At 40.3% G+C, this 23,335-nt stretch overlaps 1 protein-coding gene across 1 annotated transcript in view; it reads left to right on the top strand.

The window, feature by feature from the left end:
• Positions 1–20,162, top strand: part of STX18 (syntaxin 18) — a 155,408-nt gene extending 135,246 nt beyond the window's left edge. Inside the window, exons 8-11 of the mRNA XM_075569504.1 lie at positions 2,570–2,628; positions 13,013–13,082; positions 15,436–15,516; positions 17,836–20,162. Of these exons, the coding sequence (XP_075425619.1) occupies positions 2,570–2,628; positions 13,013–13,082; positions 15,436–15,516; positions 17,836–17,931 (306 nt within the window). The 3' untranslated portion in view covers positions 17,932–20,162. The remainder of the gene's footprint in view (positions 1–2,569; positions 2,629–13,012; positions 13,083–15,435; positions 15,517–17,835) is intronic.
• Positions 20,163–23,335: the final 3,173 nt, after the last annotated feature.

The following is a 23,335-nucleotide window of genomic DNA, read 5'->3' as shown; positions in this document are numbered from 1 at the left end:
TGGATATCCGTTTTATTCCAGTAGGCAAGTCTTTCATGCTAAATTGATTTTTCAAGATTAATATCCGCTGGTGTGACAAGAGGCGATTGCTTTTCTGCTGCCCAGACGCAGCCTTCACTCTGTTCCAAACCACTAACGTGTGGCCACGAAGACGTTGTCCTTGCTCGTCTCTCACTTACTTATTGAGAAATCGTTTCCGCGATTTGTCTGCCTTTATTTTCTGGTACATCCGTGTCATCAGCAACTGAATGAACAACATTTGTGCAAGGACTTTTAAAATGGGGAAAGATCTGCATTTTACCATATAAAGGTGAAATGTCACATAGCCACATCAATTCTAGCTCAAACGAATGGAAATCTTGTAGGCATGTGCTACATTGGTATATCCCCGGGCCTGGTTGGGGACTCTGAAGGGTCGATGATTAAAATCAGCAGCTCTTTCGAGCAGCCTTTATTATACTACAAACATATTTACAGAAACCGTACAACTATAAATAAAAGCATGCGGCTGGTGTTATCCGTGCATGTCCCCAACCGGTGATCTCTCTCTCTCGCTCACATTGGCTTCAGCCCTCGCCCTCACTAGACGGCATAACAGTATAGCAGATTTTTCCCATGCCGTCTCTCCAGGCTTTAGAGTTCCAGTGTGTCGGTCTTTTATCTCCAGTGGCTCATTAGCACACTGCAGTGCACATGTGCTGTGATCTTGCAGCCCACACTCCTGTTAACCCTCTCACTTGCCCCCTTGACAACGATGCACTGTTCTCACAGGCCATTTCAGTGTACAGGAAGTCAGCATTGCTATCTCTCTTGCCGGCTCTGCCCATAAGTTAAAGGCGAAGAGCTGCAGTGCCAGATACCACCAGTTACTCGGGCGTTGCAGTCTTGTAAGGTTTAAAGCAGCATGATCTGCCTCAAGCACAAATTCCCTCCCCAAGAGATAGTACTTGAGGATAGTGCCGGCTTAACAGCAAACCTCTCAGAGAGCTTTCTTGGTGTTAGAGAGGTAAAGTATCTAGGCTGCGTGGTTGGGACAGTGGAACCAGTAGAAGAATGTGTGATCTCTTAAAGGAGCCGGCAAGGAGCTTTCTTGGGATGGCACGATACTTTTGCAGTTATATGCCAAACTTTGTGACTATTGCTGCTCCATTGAATGATCTCACTATGGCTTTTACAACAAATTTGATTCAATAGACAATTAGCTGTCAGAATTTCTTTGTGAGATAAATACAAATGCTTTATTGCGCCCCTACAGTATGTGTTAGGTTCTTGATTTAAACAAAGGGATTCAGGCCAGGTAATTGCATCAGAGATGGGACTATGTGCCCTCGGTCCTGTACATCAGCCAGAAAATGAATCCACAAGAAACCTGCTACTCGCCCTTGAGTGTGTGTGTGTGCCTGGTTATAAAGTTCCCCTACAACCCTCGCCTTGTAGTGTTTTCTAGATCGCAGGAAACAAACATTAGTGGCGCTGCCCCTTATTTTTATAGGTAAACCCTCGCTCACAGTGGCATCCGCCTTTACTACACCTCATAACAGCCCAACAATCTCTCCATGCATTTCTTCCAGGGTTTAGCACGCAAAGTACGTAGGGATCTATATAACAATCCCTTAAAAGTAGGGCAAGGTTGTTTCTGTGATAAATACTTTTGACAGGCAGCGTCTATGTAGTAATCTTGCTCCAGTTTCATGCGTCCGTGATGAAACAAGGGATTTATGGAGCAAGTGGGGGGAGTTTAGGACAGCGTTATATCTTGGTGCAGGTCTATGCATTAAGAAATGTACGTCTTGCGTTACTTTTCTTGACGGTTTTCTGCGTTGCTTTTCTCAGTCACCTTAAAGATGGCGTAAGTAGGGATTTTAGGGCACAACTTATGCGTAGACATACATGTACAGTATGCATTTGTATCAATCTGCACTGATACCCGCACCAAAGTTTTCAACATACAAAATCCTTTTTGTTTTTTTTAAATCGGACAGAAAAAATTGACTCCAAATATTTCAACGCACACCCGCTGCTTCATACATTGGGCACAAGTTGCTCACATCCAGACCATGAGATAGGGCTTTTACAGGGTTTAGATGGGTGTAACACCACAGTTGGGTATGATTTAACTAACTGTTTTATTACCAGCGTCATTTCCCTCTCTTCTCTCTCGAGCTAAAAACCTACAATATATTGGGGTCTGGATCAGAGTAAAGCTAAGATGTACTTGTATGTCATGTTATTGGAAGGTAACACAACAACAATGTGCCATTAAGCCTATGCTAATAACCCCAATAACGGCCGTTGTCTTTGCATATTATTCGCTTTGAAGATTCCCATGTTAACTCAGGGACGATAACATTCGTTCCTCGCATTATGTGCCATGATTTACCGACCCCTTGTGGCTCTGGGCCCATAACGTGGTGATGGGTAAAATATCTTGTGAATTACACACAAGGGTTGGAATCCTATCCGGATCACTAACAGGTGGCATGAAACACTTTTGCCTTGCGATATAGTTGTGCAAAGTTGATGGGTTTTCTTTATTTGTCAATACTTTTTTTTTTTTTTTTTCCAACAGTTCGAACAAGAAAATCAGAGACTGGTCAGCGAGATGAACAGCTTGTTCGATGAAGTAAGGTAAATTTGTGTTGTGCTCTTCCATTTGTAGATTCTTTTTCCACTTTTTGCAAACCTTGAATTTGCATGCTTTAATAACATACTATCTGTAAGGTACATATATGTTTATTTGGGAAATCTAGATAAGGAATCTAGTAAGTCAATCCTAATACTGATTTATGAGCTCTGATACAAACTCGCCAGTTTTCTACTAATAAAATATTTAAATGTTTTGGGTGGGTACGAAGAGGAGACATTAGTACACTTTGCACTCCAAGCTGCAGCATAGAAAACAGTTTTACAACTGTGATCTGTTACAAGGCATGGAAATAAATGTAGCAGACCAGATTATAAAGCATATTAGTCACAGAATGGCCTTAACTGGTTTTGAATGTGAAAATGTTGGTCAGTAAATGCACGCTCATTTTCACGCTACAAGATGTAGGTTAAGCATGGATGCACTGAGAAAACCATTCTGCTGCAGCACGTATAGTGGGTAACAAGGCAGCATGCACAAGGACCAAGGCTGTGCTCTTCATGCTGCAGTCTGATATTGCAGCATTTGGAAGGTACAAGAATAAGAAGCAGCACAATGGGATCAGCAGAACATGAGGGGAGACACTGAAGAAGAGAATAGGAACAAGAAAGACCAAGTGAGGCATAAGAGCGGGCAAAACGCGGGAAATACATACAGTATAAGAGGAGTGGGAAGAGAGGGGCATGGTAAGTGGAGAAAATGAGACAGAAACATGGTAGAGAGGAGTATATCATGGGAGACGGTGGGTAGGCAGAGAGAAAAATGGGGATAGAAAGGACAAAGGAGGAGAAGGGTGATACCCTTACCCCTGCCATCCATCCCACCTAAGCATTTGCCCAAGTCCCATCCCTGGGGAAAATAAATAAAGGATTGTTATGTATATTACTATTAACCAGTGCTCTAAATCCCCTACTCTGTATGCTGGAATTCATATCACAAAGCCAACAGACAGAATGGAAATACTTTTGTATGTGATTTTAGAAGTATTTAATGTAGCACTACATTCCCCCCCCCCCCTTTTTTTTTCTTTCTTATTTGTATACTGTATGTAAAGCGTGTGACAATGTATAATTCTACTTTCTTACCTAAGCGTGCAATCGTTTGGTGCTCCTGTAAAATCAGGAAAGTGTCTATTTATTTATAAAATATTTTACCAGGAAGTAATACATTGAGAGTTACCTCTCGTTTTCAAGTATGTCCTAGGCACAGAGTTAAGACAAATAATACATGGTTACAAATACAGTTACATAAATGAACAGGGTATACATTATATACAAGACATTGCATGCACAGTTAAAGATAATATATATTATGGGCGTATGAAACAGTTACAGACCAGATTAAAATGTGTGACAGCCTTAGATTTGAAAGAACTTAAACTGGTGGTGGATGTGAGAGTCTCTGGTAGGTTGTTCCAGTTTTGGGGTGCACGGTAAGAGAAGGAGGAACGTCCGGATACTTTGTTGAGCCTTGGGACCATGAACAGTCTTTTGGAGTCTGATCTCAGATGATAGGTGCTGCATGTGGTAGGGATGAGGAGCTTGTTCAGGTAGCTGGGTAGCTTGCCCATAAAGAATTTGAAGGCAAGACAGGAAAGGTGAACTTTGCGCCTAGACTCGAGTGATGACCAATCTAGTTCTTTGAGCATTACGCAGTGATGTGTTATAGTTGCATTGGAGAACAAAACGACAAATTGAATTGTAGAGGGTGTCAAGTTTGCTAAGGTGGGTTTGAGGTACCGAGCCATATATTATGTCTCGATAGTCAATAATTGGCATTGGCATCTGCTGTGCGATACGCTTTCTGACCAGGAGACTTAGGGAGGATTTGTTCCTGTAAAGTACCCCTAGTTTGGCATAGGTCTTGGTTGTCAGGGTATCAATGTGCATCCCGAATGTTAAGTGGGAGTCAAACCATATGCCCAGGTATTTAAAACTAGTGACAGTGGTTAGGGTGGTGTTAGCGTTGGTTCAAATCTGGAGCTCAGTCGCTGGAAGCTTTAAAAATTTAGTCTTGGTCCCAAATACCATTGTTACAGTCTTGTCAGTGTTTAAAAACAGTTTGTTTTGGGAAATACAGTTTTTGAGTCTCAAAAAGTCAGACTGAAGTATGTGTTGAAGGTCAGAGAGGCTATGGCTGTGTGCATATAGGATTGTGTCATCTGCATACATGTCTTCAAATACTTTCTGGGCAAGCTACCCACCTATCTGAACAAGCTCCTCACCCCTACCACATGCAGCACTTATCTGAGATCTGACTCCAAAAGACTGTTCATGGTCCCAAGGCTCAACAAAGTATCCGGCCGCTCCTCCTTCTCTTACCGTGCACCCCAAAATTGGAAAAACCTACCGGAGACTCTCACATCCACCACCAGTTTAAGTTCTTTCAAAACTAAGGCTGTCTCACATTTTAATCTGGTCTGTAACTGTTACATACGCCTATAATATATATATTATCTCTAACTGTGCATGCAATGTCTTGTATATAATGTATACCCTGTTCATTTATGTAACTGTATTTGTAACCATGTATTATTTGTCATATTAACTATGCCCAGGATATACTTGAAAACGAGAGGTAACTCTCAATGTATTACTTCCTGGTAAAACATTTTATAAATAAATAAAAATAAATGTGTATTGAGGCTTCCTGACAAGCTGTGGGAAGATCATTAATGAACACTGAGAAGAGTAGGGGCCCCAGAACAGAGCCTTGCGGGACACCACAGGTGATATGCAGGGGGTTGGAGTTAGAGCCTGAGATGGACACATGTTGGGATCTACCTGATAGGTAGGACTGAAACCAGTTTAAAGCATGCTTCCCTATTCCAGAGCTCTGGAGTTTGTTAAGCAGGATAGCATGATCAACAGTATCAAAAGCCTTTGCAAAATCTAGGAATACTGCACCAGTGAGTTGTCCCCGTTCCATTCCACCCTGGATTTCATTGCAAACTTTTAGCAGGGGAGTTACGGTGGAGTGTTTGAGGCGAAAGCCAGATTGGAATTGGCTAGGGAAATTTGTCTTGGTATAGTAATCGCTTAATTGGGAGTGGACACATTTTCCCATGACTTTGGATAGAATTGGGAGAAGTGAGATTGGCCTGTAGTTTGAGACAGTGTTTTTGTCCCCACTTTTGAAGATTGGAACAACTCTGGCAGTTTTCCAGGTCTTAGGGATATGGCCTGCAGACAGGATAGAGTTGACTATGGAAGCAATTGGTTTGGCAAAGTGTTAGGCTAAGGCCCCGGTCACGGCGCTCTAATGCGCGCCCGCGCTTTTGGCTGCGCGTTCCGGCGATTCCCCGGTCTGCAGCTCACTGCAGGAGCAGAGACCGGGGGGGGCGTGCCGGAGGAGTGACGGGGGCGCGGCCATGATGTCACCCGGCAGGTTCGCCCTTATTGGCTGAACCGCCGGGGGGCGTGCCTAGCCGCTCGACGCGAGTTCCTGCTCTCAATTTTATTGAGAGCAGGAGTAGCTCTCGCGCGAGCGCTGCGGCCCCCCCTCGCAGCGGGCCCGGCGCCATTGCGGGGAGGGCTCTTGTGAGCGCAGCGTCTGCCACAGCGGACGCTGTAGCAGGCAGCGGGGGCAAGGCCTTACAAAGATGTTGCACTGCTGGGGGGAGGTGGGATAAAGCCTGCTATAGAAATCAAAGGATGCTTTAAAACTCATTAAAAATGGCATTCAGGGTTCAATACTAATAATAAAAAATAATAATACAGTAAGTATTATCTAATACTAGAGAACTGATTTAATAAATAAAATAATAAAACATAAGATTTCACACATTTTTGTGTTTTTAACATGTTAAGTAAAGGGAGACGACCTCAGTCATTTGATATTGTGTATACTATGTGTTATATTTCTTATTTTCGAGAACACCGATAATGATTGTTACTTTGTTGTTTCTCATGCTTTTACATATCTCAGTGAATTTGCTACCTTATACATTATTTCTTCATTTGACATCTTAAAACCCACGTTCAATGACCATTTATTTTTTCAACTTTATTTTGTTAACTTTCATACCAAAATATCATCCAAAATGTAGTGTGAGGTGCACTGCAACAAGGAGTTGGTCATATGGCAATAAAATATGATTTATTCAAAGCTTCATTTAAAAAACGGTGGAGGGTACATAGCTCCTACGCGTTTCGTGCCGTAAGGCACTTTATCAAGGAGTGATTTTTTTAAAATGCAGCTTTGAATAAATCATATTTTATTGCCACATGGCCAGCTCCTTGTTGCAGTGCACCTCACACTACATTTTGGATTCTCTTGGACTTTGGATGTGGTTGCACTCTCGAGAACCTACAGGGGAAGAACAGTAAGTACTCTCATACATTTATATGCTACCCTAATGAAAAGGAGAAATGATGACACTTTCATAGACATCTCCATGGAACAGTGTATTTCCACATGAGGAATTGGAATAGCACCAGAGTTAACATATTCCCCTGTATGGTCACCTCTGTATACAATGAACTGATTATGTTAAGGGACCAGCATTTGAGCTCTCACAGTAACCTGCATATACCAAAATATCAAACTGTTAATATCATATCAAATTGTATTAAGCATTTCTAAATGGCTTTCGTATATCTGTAATTTCCCATACCCACAACTCCGATTTAATCTTGGTGTGACATCAACGTTTGAGCAGGAAGGACATACAACTATTTCCTCTATTACATTCAATTATAAGGATCTTCATGTTTTCATAGGTATGACTTCTTTTGCCTTAGTTTTTCTTCTCACAGACAGTGCTGTAAGTTCATGTGAAGTTCATCTATGCAATATTCATATCACATGGTTCTGTGGGCCTCGTATGTGCAAAGGGATGTGCCTATTTGTAGTTTGCCCTTTATTTCAGAGTTTAAGTACGTATTAGATTTCCTTGATTTAAAAAAAAAAAACGTAATTGTGTTTTATTTTCTTCTCTGCCTCCAATAATTACGATTACGTTTCCAAGCATAATTGAAGAGCACATTCCAAAATAACGCATCTCTTTCTGTCCTGCACAATGCAGGGAATGATGAAGACATTCTGTCTGGCAGAAGAAAAAACAGATGTAGGGAAATGGCTTGAAGACATTTGAAAACGTAATGGACAATAGAGGTTTTAACTATTCAGTTAGCTAGAAAGAGACTACAAGCCAAAGATGTTGAGTAACTACACTGTACAGGCATACCCTGGTTTAAGGACACTCACTTTAAGTACACTCGCGAGTAAGTACATATCGCTCAACAGGCAAACGGCAGCTCACGCATGCGCCAGTCAGCATGTCCTGAACAGCAATACCGTCTCCCTACCTGTACCGAAGCTGTGCGCAAGCGGGGAGACTATAGAGCCTGTTACACATGCGTTATTTCCATCAGTTATGCACGTATATGAGGATTGCAGTACAGTACATGCATCGATAAGTGGGAAAAAGGTAGTGCTTCACTTTAAGTACATTTTCGCTTTACATACATGCTCCGGTCCCATTGCGTACGTTAATGCGGGGTATGCCTGTATACATGTACAGTAGGAGTATGGTAAGCAGCGGCCCATACTTGGTACCCCTTTCCGCTAAATCTGTGCTACATTTTAGGGGTTCAATACTATACTTTAGACCTATTGATGCTTTTTGTAGGTGGAGAAAAGCAAACTGAGATGTTATAAAAAAAAAAAAAAAATTTGTATAGCGCTGTTAGTTTTATGTAGCGCTTTACAGAGACATTTTGCAGATGCAGTCCCTGCCCCATAGAGCTTACAATCTATGCTTTTGATGCATAAGGCACAGGGAGATAAAGTGACTTGCCCCAGGTCACAAGGAGCCAACACCGGGAATTTAATCAGTTTTCCTGCTTCAAACTCAGTGCCTGAGTCTGTGTCTTTACTCACTGAGCCGCTCCTTCTCCCTTGAAACGTTACACACTACTTGAGAAATATCAAACCTGCTGGGTTTTAATATGTATTAATGAGCTGCTGCAACAGATTCAATACAATATCAACATGGCAGATCTGGCAATGGCCAGTGGCTGCTGTAAATATACATTGTTTAATGACTAGGGAGCTTGAATTCATAGAAATACTTCTAATTTGTAGGAGTTGGGGTAGCGTAGTCATTCCCTAAAGCCCTGTTCTAAGTGAGTGATGAAAAACCATATTTAAACTTTTTTTTGTTTTACCACTTGTTTTTAGTTTTTTTGTGCCATTTTCTATTCTATTCCATTTTTTTTTTAATGTTTCAAAAATTAAAGCTGGTTACTTAAGTAGTAAAATTACATTCCAATATCAATGTAGTTACTGTATTAACAAAGGATATTACTGTTTTTAAAGGGACAGGCCCTGCTAGGCCAATAGTGAACTATTTATTTATTTATAAAATATTTTACCAGGAAGTAATACATTGAGTTACCTCTCGTTTTCAAGTATGTCCTGGGCGAACTAATGGCAGTGGCATGTTTAACAGGGTACATTTAGGTAATTGGTGTCTGAGATGAATAAAAATTGGTTACTGTACTAATGTGGGCGCTGACACACCCAATCCATTAGAGGTTAAACCAAAAAGCAATGGGATTAAAAGGCTTGATAAAAAGTCTAAGTAGGTTTTTGGTCGAGTATATAAAGCTTTATTCGTGTACAAACAATCACAAGGTGAAAGTGAGATGACACATTACAAAGAAATGAATGAAAACAATCGCATGTATCCACTATTCATCACTATAAAATTAACACGGTTCCTGGGGCAGAACAACAAGGGGCAAAACAACACAAAAGGGGGGAAATACAGGGCATGGAGAGAACATGGGGGAATAAAGGGAGCATTGGCGAAATAAGAGGATAAGGAAGAGAACACAAGGCTGGAAGAGGGAAACCTCAGCAAAGGTCATGTGAGCATGAGAAGGGCACAAATGAGAGAGGGTCAAGAGTAAAGAACAACAAGTAGAGAGCAAGAGAAACCTAAATACAGGCGTAGAATAAAGGGAGAGGCAATGGGGCAAATTAAAAAGAGATTTAAAGAAATGAAAGAGATGAGAAGGTAGAGTGGTAAATGGAGGACAGTAGTCTGGTCATTTTCTGGGGTGGGAATGGATTTGCTGGTCCTGTCACCCAAGTAGTGCTGAGCAAATGATAGCTGTGAGGAGGCTTGAGCTTGTGTAGAACACAGCCGTGGGAGGAGGTGGTATAACAATGTTTTGATATAATGGGCAATATAAAATAACAAAATACTGTTCTAGAAAAAGAGCATTAAAAAACGGGCACAAAAAGAAACAAAAGAACAGCGCAACCTAACAAGTGACACAGTGTAATTGGAAACACTAACAAATCTCCCCCTGCAGCCTGGTATGTCTCTCACCCATAGAGCCAATATGTCCAAGAAAAAGAAAATACCAATGGCGTAATGGAAAAATGATGGTGAGGTGATTGCAATAGGGAAATCCAGGTGGGGACCTGCCCAGGGAAAATAGGTCTAGCAGACCTCCAAACACGGCGGATCACCATCTGGATTTTTCTATAGTGTGCTAGAGCAATCACTTCACCGTCATTTTTCCATTGCACCATTTGGTATTTATTTTCTTTTTCTTAAAAAAAAAAATGGTGATATTGTAAAGTGGGTGCTCCAAAGCGTCCGGAATATATACAATCCTATATCAATAATACTAATTCAGACTCTGGAGTGGTGCTCTATTATGGAGTGGGTATGAATGAATCCACTTGCAGTTAACTTATTGGAGAAAAGCTGAATTAATACTGGTATCAGGCAAACTCTTCAAGTTATCAATTGTAGAATAAACGTTTTCTTACCCACTCCTGAGCCTCCACGAGTCCACGATGGCGTGTCCAGCCGCAGATGTAGAGATCCATTGTTGAAAAAAGAAAAGAGCAGCGCGCTGCCACGGAGCCAGGTGGTTAAAAAATAATGCATTTATTAACACATAAGCATCACCCAAGGGGGTAGTGCCACCCTCCAACGCGTTTCGAACGTGTAGTCCTTTAACACTGTACTCCTTGTTAAAGGCCTACACGTCCGAAACGCGTTGGACGGTAGCACTACCCCCTTGGGTGATGTTTATGTGTTAATAAATTCATTCTTTTTTTAACCACCTGGCTCCCTGGCAGTGCGCTGCGCTTTTCTTTTTTTCAACATTAAAAAATGTTTCAACATTAAAAAAAAAATGGTGACAGCTTGAACCTTTTTACCTAGGGCCCCACAAAGCCTAAAGCCGCCTCCAAGTAAAGTGGGGAGTTGATTAGCATACATAAGCAAAATACTATTTTTGAATAATTTGGGCAATGGAAGACATATAGAAGACACTTAAAGGTTTAAAACCATGTTGTGATGGTGTCACAAACTCTGTTTTATTTAGGGTCTCCTTCTCACATTGCACAGAGAGCTTCCTTTCACCATTTCTTTGCAGGTTGTTTATTTCATTGCCAGATTTCCCATCACTGCATTATGTTTAAAAGTAATTTCTGTTTAAGCTGCTAATTGAGGGCTATAAATCATATCCCTTCGGTCTTGTCTTTATGGAACACATTTTATCGCCAATCCAGTTCCATTACTTCACCAAGGATTAAGGAATTGTATTTGTGGTGTGAAGAGAGGGGATAATTTATGGCTCCCATTAAGGCAAATTTACGTGCAAGGGAGAAACATACTTAAAACATGAAAATAGCTGCAATTGACTGTTTAAAAAGCTATTCATAGTGATAGTGTGGGCATTATCTGTATGCTTTATGCACCATTAAAGCTAATTTCCAGCCCTTGTTTGTGTGTTAGCCATTTACAACATGAGTCACAGAAGTGGCTTCACAGCATATTGGATAAGGACCGAGCTGTAATGGGCTTTCCAATCGTTCACTTTGGACTAGAGAGAACGAACGCCCATGAGATCCAAGTATGAAGCGGTCTGTATTCTCGCCATACCGTATTACAATCATTTCGTAGCGGTCCTTAAAGCAGCAATACAACATTAACCCTTTTTTTTTGTTACTTTTTTTTCTTATTTGCATATGTAAAGCGTCTGGCATTGCACAGCATCATTCTACTTTCTTACCTAAGCGTGCAATCGTTTGCTGCTCCTGTTACAAATTTGTAAAAATCCTGATTGTGTAACTAATATAATGGCTGCTTCAGTCAGTGTATCTCCGCAGCTACAATGTATCCTTATATTACCAAGGCAAAATTATCTATTGTTACAGTTTGCAGCTCAAACTGCTGGGAACATTGGCAACAAATTATCCCAAACAGGAAAGTGTTGCAAATATCTTGCACTGTTGTGGAGGTGGGCTAATGACTGTTATAGAAATCATAGGATGCTTTAAAACTCATTAAAAATAGCATTAAGAGTTGAATAAAAACAACAACAAAAACAGTCACATTATCTAATACTGCAGAACTGATTTATTTAAAAAATATATAAGATTTCACGTTTTGCTGCTGTTACATGGCTGAGCAGGAGTCCCCGCTTACCAGCCATGTAAGAAAGGGCAGCCCACAGGGGAGGAACTGCTGCCTTCATCCTCTGTATTTTACCTGTAGCCACGGTTGAGATGAAAGCTAAAAAAAAAGAAAAACTGCACACAAATGACCTTGGTAATTTGACACTAGACATGCAGACATTTTTAAACCTTTTTTTTTTTTTTTTTTTTTTTTTGCACGAAGTTTACATTAAGGAGGTTTTCACGTGAAAGGTATATATCTGTTTTTTTTGGTTGGTTTTTTTATTATTATTATTTTATTTTTATTTTTTTGCACGCTGAAGGTTTTTGCATTGGGTATAGAGAAATGGTGGGATTGAACATTTTTTAATAACCGGTTCTTACGTTCACGGCAGCGGGTGGCGTCTACAAGCATCGTATTCCCTGCATATTCTCAAAATGACTGCCCAGCGTCACATGGTGCTGCGTCACGTAGCGTCTTGTTGCCATAGCAACGGACGTCACGTGATGCGGTTACGTCACTCGTCGTTCCCGATGGCATGGCGGCGCCAGCCATATTGAGAAGCGACATGCAGGGAAAAGATGTTGTTAGACGCCACCCACCGCCACGGGTAGGAGAATTTGGCACCAGTTCGGCGAACTTGTGAAATTTTAGTAACAGGTTCGCACGAACCGGCTGAATCCCACCATTGGTATAGAGTGATGGATTCCACCTCTTTAAATAAACACTCATTTCTTTTCCTCCTTCAGGCAGTATTTCATGTTTCTTGACACACAAATATGATGATTAAAGTTGATCTAATAAGGAATATAAAAAATAGCTCCCAGTTTTCTTAAGTGTCTTCTGTGTGGAGAACAGAAAGCACTGATTAGTTGATTAATGTTTTGTCGGCACCATCGTTTCGTTTTATTGTTTTATTTTTCCATGTTTCCATCCAGGCAAATAGAAGGGAAGGTGGTTGAAATATCCAGACTTCAAGAGATCTTCACCGAGAAAGTATTGCAGCAGGTACAATGATCTATGCAATGCTGTACACAATGCTAGTGTGTGTGTGTGTGTGTGTGTGTGTGTGTGTGTGTGTGTGTGTGTGTGTGTGTGTGTGTGTGTGTGTGTTGTAGCTTTAAGATCTGAGTGACTGCAGGAGCTATCGGGAAAGATGAGAGTCCCTCTTCCACTCTGACAGGGAGGGATCCAATCGCAATCACAATAATATTGATTACATGACCCTAGTGCTAAAATGCCCATGGTACAAAAAATGTTGTATTTACACACACACTGCTCCACGGTGAACATAAGGAAAGCTCTGGTGTTCTGCTGCAAGCATAAGAAATGCAATGGAGTCACCGAGAGAACAGAGGAAGAATATGATCATTGATGTGCAATCTGTGATATTCAATTTAAAAAAAAAATAATAAAAAACATATATATTTTGTTGATGTCTCGTTTTGACGAAACCATTTTGTGATGTCAACAATCAATTTTCCATAAACAATGTATTCGGCTGCAAAAAGTAGGATTCTGTTTTTTGTAAACCGGACCAGCAGCGCGACGCAACTCATGTATTTTTAGACCGACATTGTCGCTTTTATATTTTAATACATTAGCTTAACTGATTATTCCAGCAGTGTTTAGATTGTTCGTTGTTTGCTAGTCGTTTTGACGAAACCATTTTGTGATGTCAATTTTCCATAAACAATATATTCGGCTGCAATGTACAGCATCTGCTGTGAAAAACCACTGATAGTATGTATGGCCTAAACATTGTGAATTGAGCACACTTCAATTATTGTACAATTCCTGTAGCACTTTCAGTTCCAAGGGTTAAGCTAATTTAAGCATGTAACTAATGGGTTGGACATCTGGCACTTTACTGCTTTGCCAATTACTGCATCGAATCATTATACACTCTCTGTTGGTGGGATGTAGTTATGTGCTTTTTGGTGTTAACTATGTTTTATCTGTAACAGCACTAAATTAATTGCTTGTTGCAATGGATTGAGCATGTATAATGTTCACCATTGCACATAATGAAGCCGCTGCATTAAAGGGACAATTCCTCCTACAAAAAAATGTTTGCCCCTTCCCTCCCCCCCCCCCCATTTTTTAGCTACATGTATAGGAAGCAAAATGGAGGCTTACATTGTCTGCTTCAAACAAGCCAATAGGAAGCTGCAATGTCATCCATTGCAGCTTCCAATTGGCCAGTGTAACATAGGGGATTTTAACCTCCATTTTGTTTCTCCTGGATATAGCTGTACTGGCGGCACCTTCCCCGGTAACAATCTCGGAACCACAGGGCCTCTGAAGCTGCCATTAACACGGTTCAGCACTGGAAACCCCCTGCTTCCTATATATGTAACAACGAGGGGGAGGGAATCAGAGAGAATGGCCCCTTTTTAAAGGAGTAATTCATGCGCTTTTTTAAAATGTAATATTTTTTAACATGGGTTTGAAGCAGGGGTTCTCCAGAGCTGAACCCCATTAATTTCAGCCCCGAGGACCCCCTGCTTCCCGAGAACTTGACACTGAAGGGGTTGTCGGTAACTTGGCAAAGTTTAAAGCTCACGCACCGCCCGGGGCAATGGGAAGAGCCGCACCAGATGACGTCACGATTTCCTATTGGCCAACAGGACACGGGAGCTTTGAAACTCCGCCATCACGTGAGCCTTCCGAGCGCAGCGGCTGCTGGCAGCCCCTGCAGAGGTAAGTATCGCCCCGGAAGCAGGGGGTCCCTAGAGTTGAAATGAATGGGGTTCCTGCTCTGGAGACCCCCTGCTTCAATCCCATGTTCAAAAAAAAAGAAACAATAACCGTACACGCTTGGATTGCCTCTTTAATGTAAAATGTTTTATTCTTTCTGCTTTTCATGCTTTTCTTGATCCTGGTGTCTTACACCTTTATTTATTTTTGAATGTGCATACTGATGTAGCCAACGTTCTTGCATCACGTGGCGCGCTGGAGTGGGACATAACGCATTAGCGGGAGAAGCGGCCATTGCTTTGAATCAGCCACGCGTGAGAAGGGGAATTTCACCGGTGGGAGCATGCCACAGATTGCAGTAACGCGGGCTACATCTGTATACGGAGTTGATTATGTACTAGTTTATTGGTGAAGGAAAAAGTGTATGGTATCTGCAGATAAGGATAACACCGCTTTAGATTCCTCTGAAGAGTTTTCGTGGAAGTCATCTCGCCTATAGATTCTACGTGTCCCAGCAATAACATAATGCATTTAAGTAGCAGATACCAAACAATTATGTCCTAGGAGGAAAAAAATCAGCAGCCATCAAAACCTGACCTGTTGGTGGCCCTTGAGGACTGGAGTTTCCCACCCCTGATGTATACCATTTTGTCCCTACCAGGAAACCGACATTGACAATATTCATCAACTAGTCGTGGGCGCAACGGAAAATATCAAAGAGGGAAATGAAGACATACGTGAGGTAATGTTTCTACACAAAGACTTTCTTTCTCTCCATTTGTGTTTGTCAATGGTATGAAATAGCCTTTGTGTTAAATACAGAAGGTGGTGGATATAAAATAGATGGACAGGCAGTATGGAATGTTTTTATTCATAAGCATTTCAAGGCAAAACCTATTAGCCTCAGAATCCTATTATGTGCAGATAGGTGTTTAATGGCTTGGCAAGATGCTGAGACTTGCACTGTGACCATGTGGGTTTTTGTGCAAGAACAGCCGGGCCTTTGGTACAGAAGTTGACAGATTACAGCAGGACCTAGATATTGTTTTCACTTTAATCAATTAGTTTTGCAAGAAAGGAAGCATGAAAAAAAGGGCCTAAAAGAATGATCCTAGCACAAAGGAAAGATAACAGGTTTGTGCATATAACCCTGTTGGCCCTGCTGTGTATGGACAATACTGTAAGCAAAGGATTAGAAGGCACTTTATCAGCTGTTTTATAGACTTGGTTTCCTACTATATTATCAAATGAAATTGGCACTCTGCTTCTAACAGGCAGCCTTCTGCAGCGGTACCCTCTATTAAAGAGAAGGGAATATAAGGTTCCTTGTCCTCTTTAGGATGAAAGTGAACTAAGGACATTGGCTGGTTTAACCTTTTACAGGCCGGCTCTTCCGCCTCATGTGATCGCTCCACGAGTGGCCACATGCTATGACAAGGCCACGGGTGCCGGAAATGTAAGTGGAGGGAGTTCCACGTATGCCTTGATCGGGCTCGCTGCTTCATCAGGTCTGCCTGATCACCCCTTACAGAAACAAGGGCCCATGACATACCGGCTACGTTATTAGGTCACTAGCGGCTAATAGGTTAAATATAGCCGAATTTATTTTAATCATATTTTGAAGGGGAAAAATTTACTTTTTATTTGTTTTCCATGGTAAACATAAGCTTTGGAGTTTAACCATCTTTAGCAAGTGTTTTGTTGATAATATTGTATATCAATCCATTTTGCATTTAGGTTTCACATCCATAAGTGAGAGATCTGTGTGGGTCCTGTTAGCACTCACTTTTAGTTCTTTATCATGGTTGGTAAAGTCTCGCTGCCACTCTCTTCATTAATATTAGTAGCTAATGTATGTTCTCATAGTCATTGTATTAATTACAGTGACCCATCAATGCACAACATTTCGGGGGCTGCGTCCCTTCGCCATGTGCTAAACTAAAAAAAATCATTACTGATAAAGGGGCTTTGTGATAGTGCCCTGTCTTACCGGGAAGATATTCACAGCTACGATAGCAGCATAGCTGAGCCGTTAAAGGCCTCTGACAAGAAGATTGCAGTGATCTGGTCAGTTACTATTCCTATTAGGTCACGGTTCCTGATTTGGCTGAGATACAGGAAGTTAACCGACGGCCATTTTGGAAGAGAGCAAATGTCCTCAGCCCATTTCTCTGGATCTCTCCTTTTTTTTTTTTTTTTAAATGTTTAGTAATTCATTTATTTACAAGTATTACCTCCTCAATCCCACTTCCCAAGATAAAGGAAGAGTGTGGAGTTGATTAGCTCGGGGGAAAGCTTCTTTACGCAGCCATTGCCTCCGAAATGCACTTTGCGCATAATTTACAATAAGCCAACCGATAACAAGAACACTTCAACGGGCCGCATTCTTGTTATTGATTGTGTGTTATCCTCCTGGTCATGCTTGTGCCTATGGAAGTGCAAGCAGGGGGGATGGGGAAGGGTGATGTATGGAAATAAGAACAAGAAAGTGATGCTGCAGAAGACTCCGACAATAAGGTTATTCCCTGATCCCTATTTATTTGGGATGGGGGAAGAGAAAGGGGGAATTGCTAATTCAAATGGTGTTACATGACTGAGGGCTTTCACCGACTGTTTGTGCAATACAGTAATTGTTTCTAGTAGGACCAGCACTTTTAATTGTATTAATCAAGTTCTCCTGCAAAACAGTGTTCTCTTGATGGATAAGTAGATGCTGAGCCGCTGTCTTAAGCAATCAGCTGGACATATGAGCACTCTGCCCAAGATCCCTTTTGTGATTGATTAAACTCGATCACTGTCAGAGGCCTTGCAGTTTATTGCAATGTGGCAGGACCCCTCTGTCTGATGGGTTGAGAGCATGCAGCACTCAGTGACTTAATAACAATCTCACATTTGTAGGTTTGCAAATCAACATTTTATTTTTACACGTAAGAAAGATCAGACTGTAAAAGAGTTAGCACTGATTTACCTTCTGGGTTACAAAATGATGTCATCGAGACATGGATATATTTTTTTTACATTTGCGTAACCTTAACTACAATTCCCTTGTTTTGTTTTGCAGGCTATCAAAAACAATGCTGGCTTCCGAGTGTGGATACTTTTCTTCCTAGTAATGTGTTCATTTTCATTACTTTTCCTGGACTGGTATGATAGTTAAATATTTAATAACGAACCCTGCTCTGTATATAATAATAAATTTATTCAAATCGGAATGAAAGTGTTGAACAAATGCCACTTACTATTGCAATTCTTCCTCCATGACATTTACTTTTACATGTTAATAAGTGTCAGCTATAATGAGATCACAGAGATTTTTCGAGCACAAATGGAAAACGTCAAAGGATTTGTATTATCAGGAAAAAAGGCACAGAGGGCAGCTCGTCATTACGTGTCTAGTTTAAACACAGCCTATTATGTGTGTTTATTATAAAACATTGTGGAAAAATTAGTCAAAATGAATGCAGCTTTGAATCTCAAGATGAAAGTGCAGTCCCCCCAGTCAAAAAAAAATAAATACTATATATATATAATTATTATTTATTTTTTTCCACAGACTTGGATCCAGAAGTTTTTTCTTGGAGCTGAACTGCACTATTTTTATCCCCACTCCCCAGGTTCCCCAAATATTTGCTTTTTTATGAGCTGGCATTTCTGGTCCCTTTTGTGAAATCAGTAAGACAACCATCCAGATCACACTCTCACAGGCCAACAGGGAAACCTTAACCACATCAGAGCATGACATTGTAGCTTCCTACTGGCTGACTCCAGTGGCTGTCTTTGATGTTACTTTCATATTACTAGCACATGAGCAGGTAAATATTTTGAGGGCCAGAAAGACACTGGAGCTAGGGTGAGCGCAGTTCAGCTCCAGGGAGGACCTACAGCTTCCCTAATGAAAATAAATATCTGAAATTCCAAACATGAGGTTGCTACCTGAAAAAAAAGCTTTTAAACCTTTGCCCCAAAATGAGCTTATACAACAATTATGGCCCCTATCTACTATTAGACCCCTGATTAATCTTGTCTTGTGTTTTGCAGCATTCTGCTTTTCAGTTAAAATGATGCAGGGGATTTTTTTTTTTATTATTATTATTATTTTTTTAAAGCCAACTCACAATGATTTGACAAAATAAAAGCCAAGATTTCAAAGCCAAGAAACATTTATTTACCAGAGCATACTGCTTCCCATTCTCCGATGAAGATGCTTATTGGCATTGAAAGACTGGTTTCTGTGGCAACATGAATGTTTTCCTTTTTGATCTCTGCACCAACCCACTAGTTGGTTATTTCTAGAGTTGCCAGGTGGCTTCTACAAAAATACTGGACACAATGGTGAAAGGTGCAACGCGTTTAAGACACACACGCCTTTCACCTCCTTGCTGTTTCCTCCTCTCCTTGGTCCCACCGACATGCTCTTGACACCACCTCCTGATTGGCTGCTGCTGGGTAATGCAGCCAATCAGGATGGGGGAAGCTGCCCAGCACCCTAGCAACAGCCCTGTTCTCTCCTTGATCAGGGAAATCCCACGCCCCCCCCAAACCCCCAAAGCCGGTCACGTCACTATGTCCGGAGAGGTAATACCAGATAGATACATACATGTCCAGTATTATCTCTAGTTTTTTAATGGACAGTGTCCAAATACAGGACAGTCCGGTTCAATACCGGACACCTGGCAACCCTAGTTATTTCAGTACTGTGCACCTTACTCCTACAGTATCACATACTAGTTTGATTTAATCTGAAGTACTTGTCGTGGCACACTTGTTGCAGTTTTGTAGCCCTGAAGATTGTCTACGGTATAAATAAATGATAATCCAATCAGTGACTGTATATCAGCTACTATTATAGAAATATTTAAATACAGAATTCCTGTTTAAGTCACTCATCAAAATTGACAATACAATAAGAGGATAGCTGCTTTCAAGTGTAGAAAAAAATGAAAATAAAAAAATGAATGCAGTTGCCTGGGAACATAAATGAAAATAGGTACAGTCCCACATACTGTATAACCAAATTGAATCAACGTCCATGATCTGTTTAATGGGTAAAACAGGGTAATGTATTGCTTTAAAAGAGTAGTAATCCAACTATAAGAATTTTGAGGTATTTTTTTGATGCCTTATCTGAGAATTGCTTGTAAACCTTGTAACCTGAAGCTTACAGATGGGTTTTACTGCACTTCTATCTACCCCCACTAGCATTACCATTGATGATTTTCCAAATGAACCTTCAGCCAGTGAAGGATATGCATAATTCTGATGTCCACATCTCTGCGGGAAATAAACCATATTGACAGTCAACACCCCAACCCAACTCACAATCCCATTGTATATGAACACCAAGGGACGTTTTCAGGATATATATATATATATATATATATATATATATATATACATATACATATACATATATATATATATATATATATATATATATATATATATATATATATATATATATATATATAGTGGTTGACAAATCACCAAAAAATCTACTCGCCACACAAAAAAATCTACTCGCCACCTAGTACCAAACGTATGCTGCTTGGGCCAATAGGAGCTTGCCACGATGTTAAATCCACTCGCCCGGGGCGAGCAAATGTATAGATTTGTCGAACACTGTATATATATATATATATATATATATATATATATATATATATCACCATCCATTGCAAGTAGCATGTAAATGGTAGATATATATATATATGTATATGTATATATATATATATATATATATATCTACCATTTACATGCTACTTGCAATGGATGGTGATGATTTAAAGGGCAGCTCCATCTCGGACAAAAGTGAATTAATGACAATGGTATGTTTAGCGGGTAAAACCATGGTAAACCGAAGCACTAATAAAATGCAAATAATAAAAAAATAATATATATATATCATGACATGAGAATACCTGGGCTTATTTTTTTATTATTTGCATTTTATTAGTGCTTCGGTTTACCATGGTTTTACCGGCTAAACATACCATTGTCATGAATTCACTTTTGTCCGAGATGGAGCTGCCCTTTAAATCATCACCATCCATTGCAAGTAGCATGTAAATGGTAGACATGACACACCAGTTTGGTGGTTGGGCCCTGGCCTTCAGTGGGAATTGACAGCAAGATGTCACACTGGGGATTATCTCAACTTCTGTACCTTCATGAGTAGCAGATGGAGCCAGGCAGACATTTTTTGTTTCATACACAACTCAAACCACTTTGGCCTTGTTTGACCATCACTGTGAAACGTTATCCCATGTGAGACATCTACTGATACAACAGGAGCCTTGGTTTAAACTCTGGCAGCACCATAAACCAACTTTATAAAATATTACCAGGAAATATAAATTGCGTTACCTCTCGATTCCTTTAACATTGGTCCGTCTTTAAACAGTGGCTTCTTAGGATTTCTAAAGTCAATTCTGTGTTTAGTACATTGAGGAGCATCACGACACCTGAATTGGTTAAAGATACAATACCTGGTAGCAGACAAAAAAAATAACATTTTGTAGACATACTGTAATTGGATTCCTTAGAAAAATTATATTGCTCTTTGATGTCTGGAATTAAAGTTTATTTTACTTTGTCGGTGACTCTAAATAGTGGAGTGCTTGTTTTTCCTCCACATTTAGCCCACACTCTCTCCAAAAGTAGTCCTTTAAAGATGGGGAGCTTTGCCTATTTAAACTTCTATTCAACACACTGACATCACACAAAGGGAACAAACTGCCTGTACAAAACTTGTAGATGTCTGGAAAAAAGAGGCATTCACTCAAATTTAATTCACATCAATTTAATTTTAAAAAAAAATGTGACTCCCATTTCATTTTGGTCCTAGGAGTTCTGTTCAGACAGGATTTGTTCATTTTGATCCTAGGAGGGACTGCACCTTAATATAAACACATGGACCCAGATCCACAGAATGGGTGCTAAGCTTTAGCACGCCTTTACTCCCATTGCAATGAATGGGAGTGAAGGTGGGATAAAGCTTAGACTTTTTGTGGATGTTGGCGTTAGTGGCATATTACTGGTTTTCAACTGGTGTTATGTGAAACCCTGGGGTTTATTTAAAATCTGATAAATAGGCATGGGTTCCAAGGTACATTTGAAAGGGTTCCGCAGTTATTAAAAGGTGGAAATCTATAGTGTAGTTAATTCAAACAGCTACAATGTAGGCTAACCTTTCCATCTCTTGTTGAGGCATTTTCAGATGTAATAATGTTGGATTATAACTCTATTTAATGTAATTGTTCAATCATTGCTAGCCATTTCCTGTTGTGCTTTGAACAATGTTCTGCCATGTTTTGTCCATGTCTTGTTAAATTAACTCGTAAATAAAAAAATTAAACAACATTTCCATATTTGCATCCTAGTTACAGAAAAGACAGAACGTTTCAATGGCTGCAGAAGGGAAGTGTAGTAGAGACGTGCTAGAACAAGAGATAATGCTGTGAAGCTGGAGGGTGGCAGACTTGGGGGAAATGTGTAGTACTTTACAGAAAGGATGGTGTAGTTGTGGAATAGCCTGCCAATGGGGCAGGTCAAGGCTAATACAATAAGGGAATTAAAACATGATTCAGATAGACAAAAGGCTAGCCTGGATTTGTTGGGGTCCGACGTCTTGCAGCTGATAGAAAAACTGGGATGATTAGGTGGGGAAAGGATTTTTTTTTTTTTTTACAGTCTTCAAATTCTGTTTCTATATCTAGAATCTTATATTTATTAGACACGAGTCTGTAGAAACATAAAGTGTAATCGTTGACTTTTAACGATTACATTTAGCTAATGCACTGTTTCCCAAACCAGAAGATATACAAAGGATGCTCAGAGTGACAGAAGTGATTATATACTCACTGGTAGACACAGAAACCGGTAAAGTAAAAGGATAGCATAGAGTAACAATTACAATGAGTAGGAAGACTGAAAAAGAGCAAGAACGACTGTTTTCCTGCATCAACAACCCAATTCATATATTCCCCTATGTTGAAAACGTATTCAATTCCATTGATTTGTGGTAGCCACCCCTTCGCCATTTTCCTTTGCACACAGAAGAGGTCCCAAAAGGCAAATCGTGTGTGTGTGTGTGTGTGTGTGTGTGTGTGTGTTTAATTTATTCATACTTTTTTTTTTGTCTCAACAATCTATAATCTTTGTTAGTTCCTAGTCCATAAAATACAGGTTTTGCAATATATTGGTTAGCAGTAACCGTTCTGAAAAGTAGATTTCAACAAGGGTGACATTAATACAATTGTTTTGCATTCATGTACTTTATTTCCATGGTGCCTACTGTTACAACTTAAAGGTCTTAAGTTACATTTAATAAAGTACATTTCTAATCAAAATGTGTGGTTCCTTTCTCTGCATTTGTCACTCGCTCTCTTAATTTGTAGTAGTATTATTCTCTGCAGATGTAGTAAGATATACTGTCCCCACCACCACAAACAAACAAGCAAAACTCTGCAGCGCCGGGGACTGTCTTTTGCGATTACGCTGGGGGACGTGGGGGGGAGGGAGGGTGCTTCTAAATGAGACCCTCCACAACATTAATCTTTCGG

Source organism: Ascaphus truei, chromosome 1 (assembly GCF_040206685.1).
Source record: "Ascaphus truei isolate aAscTru1 chromosome 1, aAscTru1.hap1, whole genome shotgun sequence".
NCBI classification, from domain to species: Eukaryota; Metazoa; Chordata; class Amphibia; order Anura; family Ascaphidae; genus Ascaphus; species Ascaphus truei.
The sequence above is the reverse complement of the archived record's forward strand: the minus strand, read 5'-3'. Positions and strand labels throughout refer to the sequence as shown.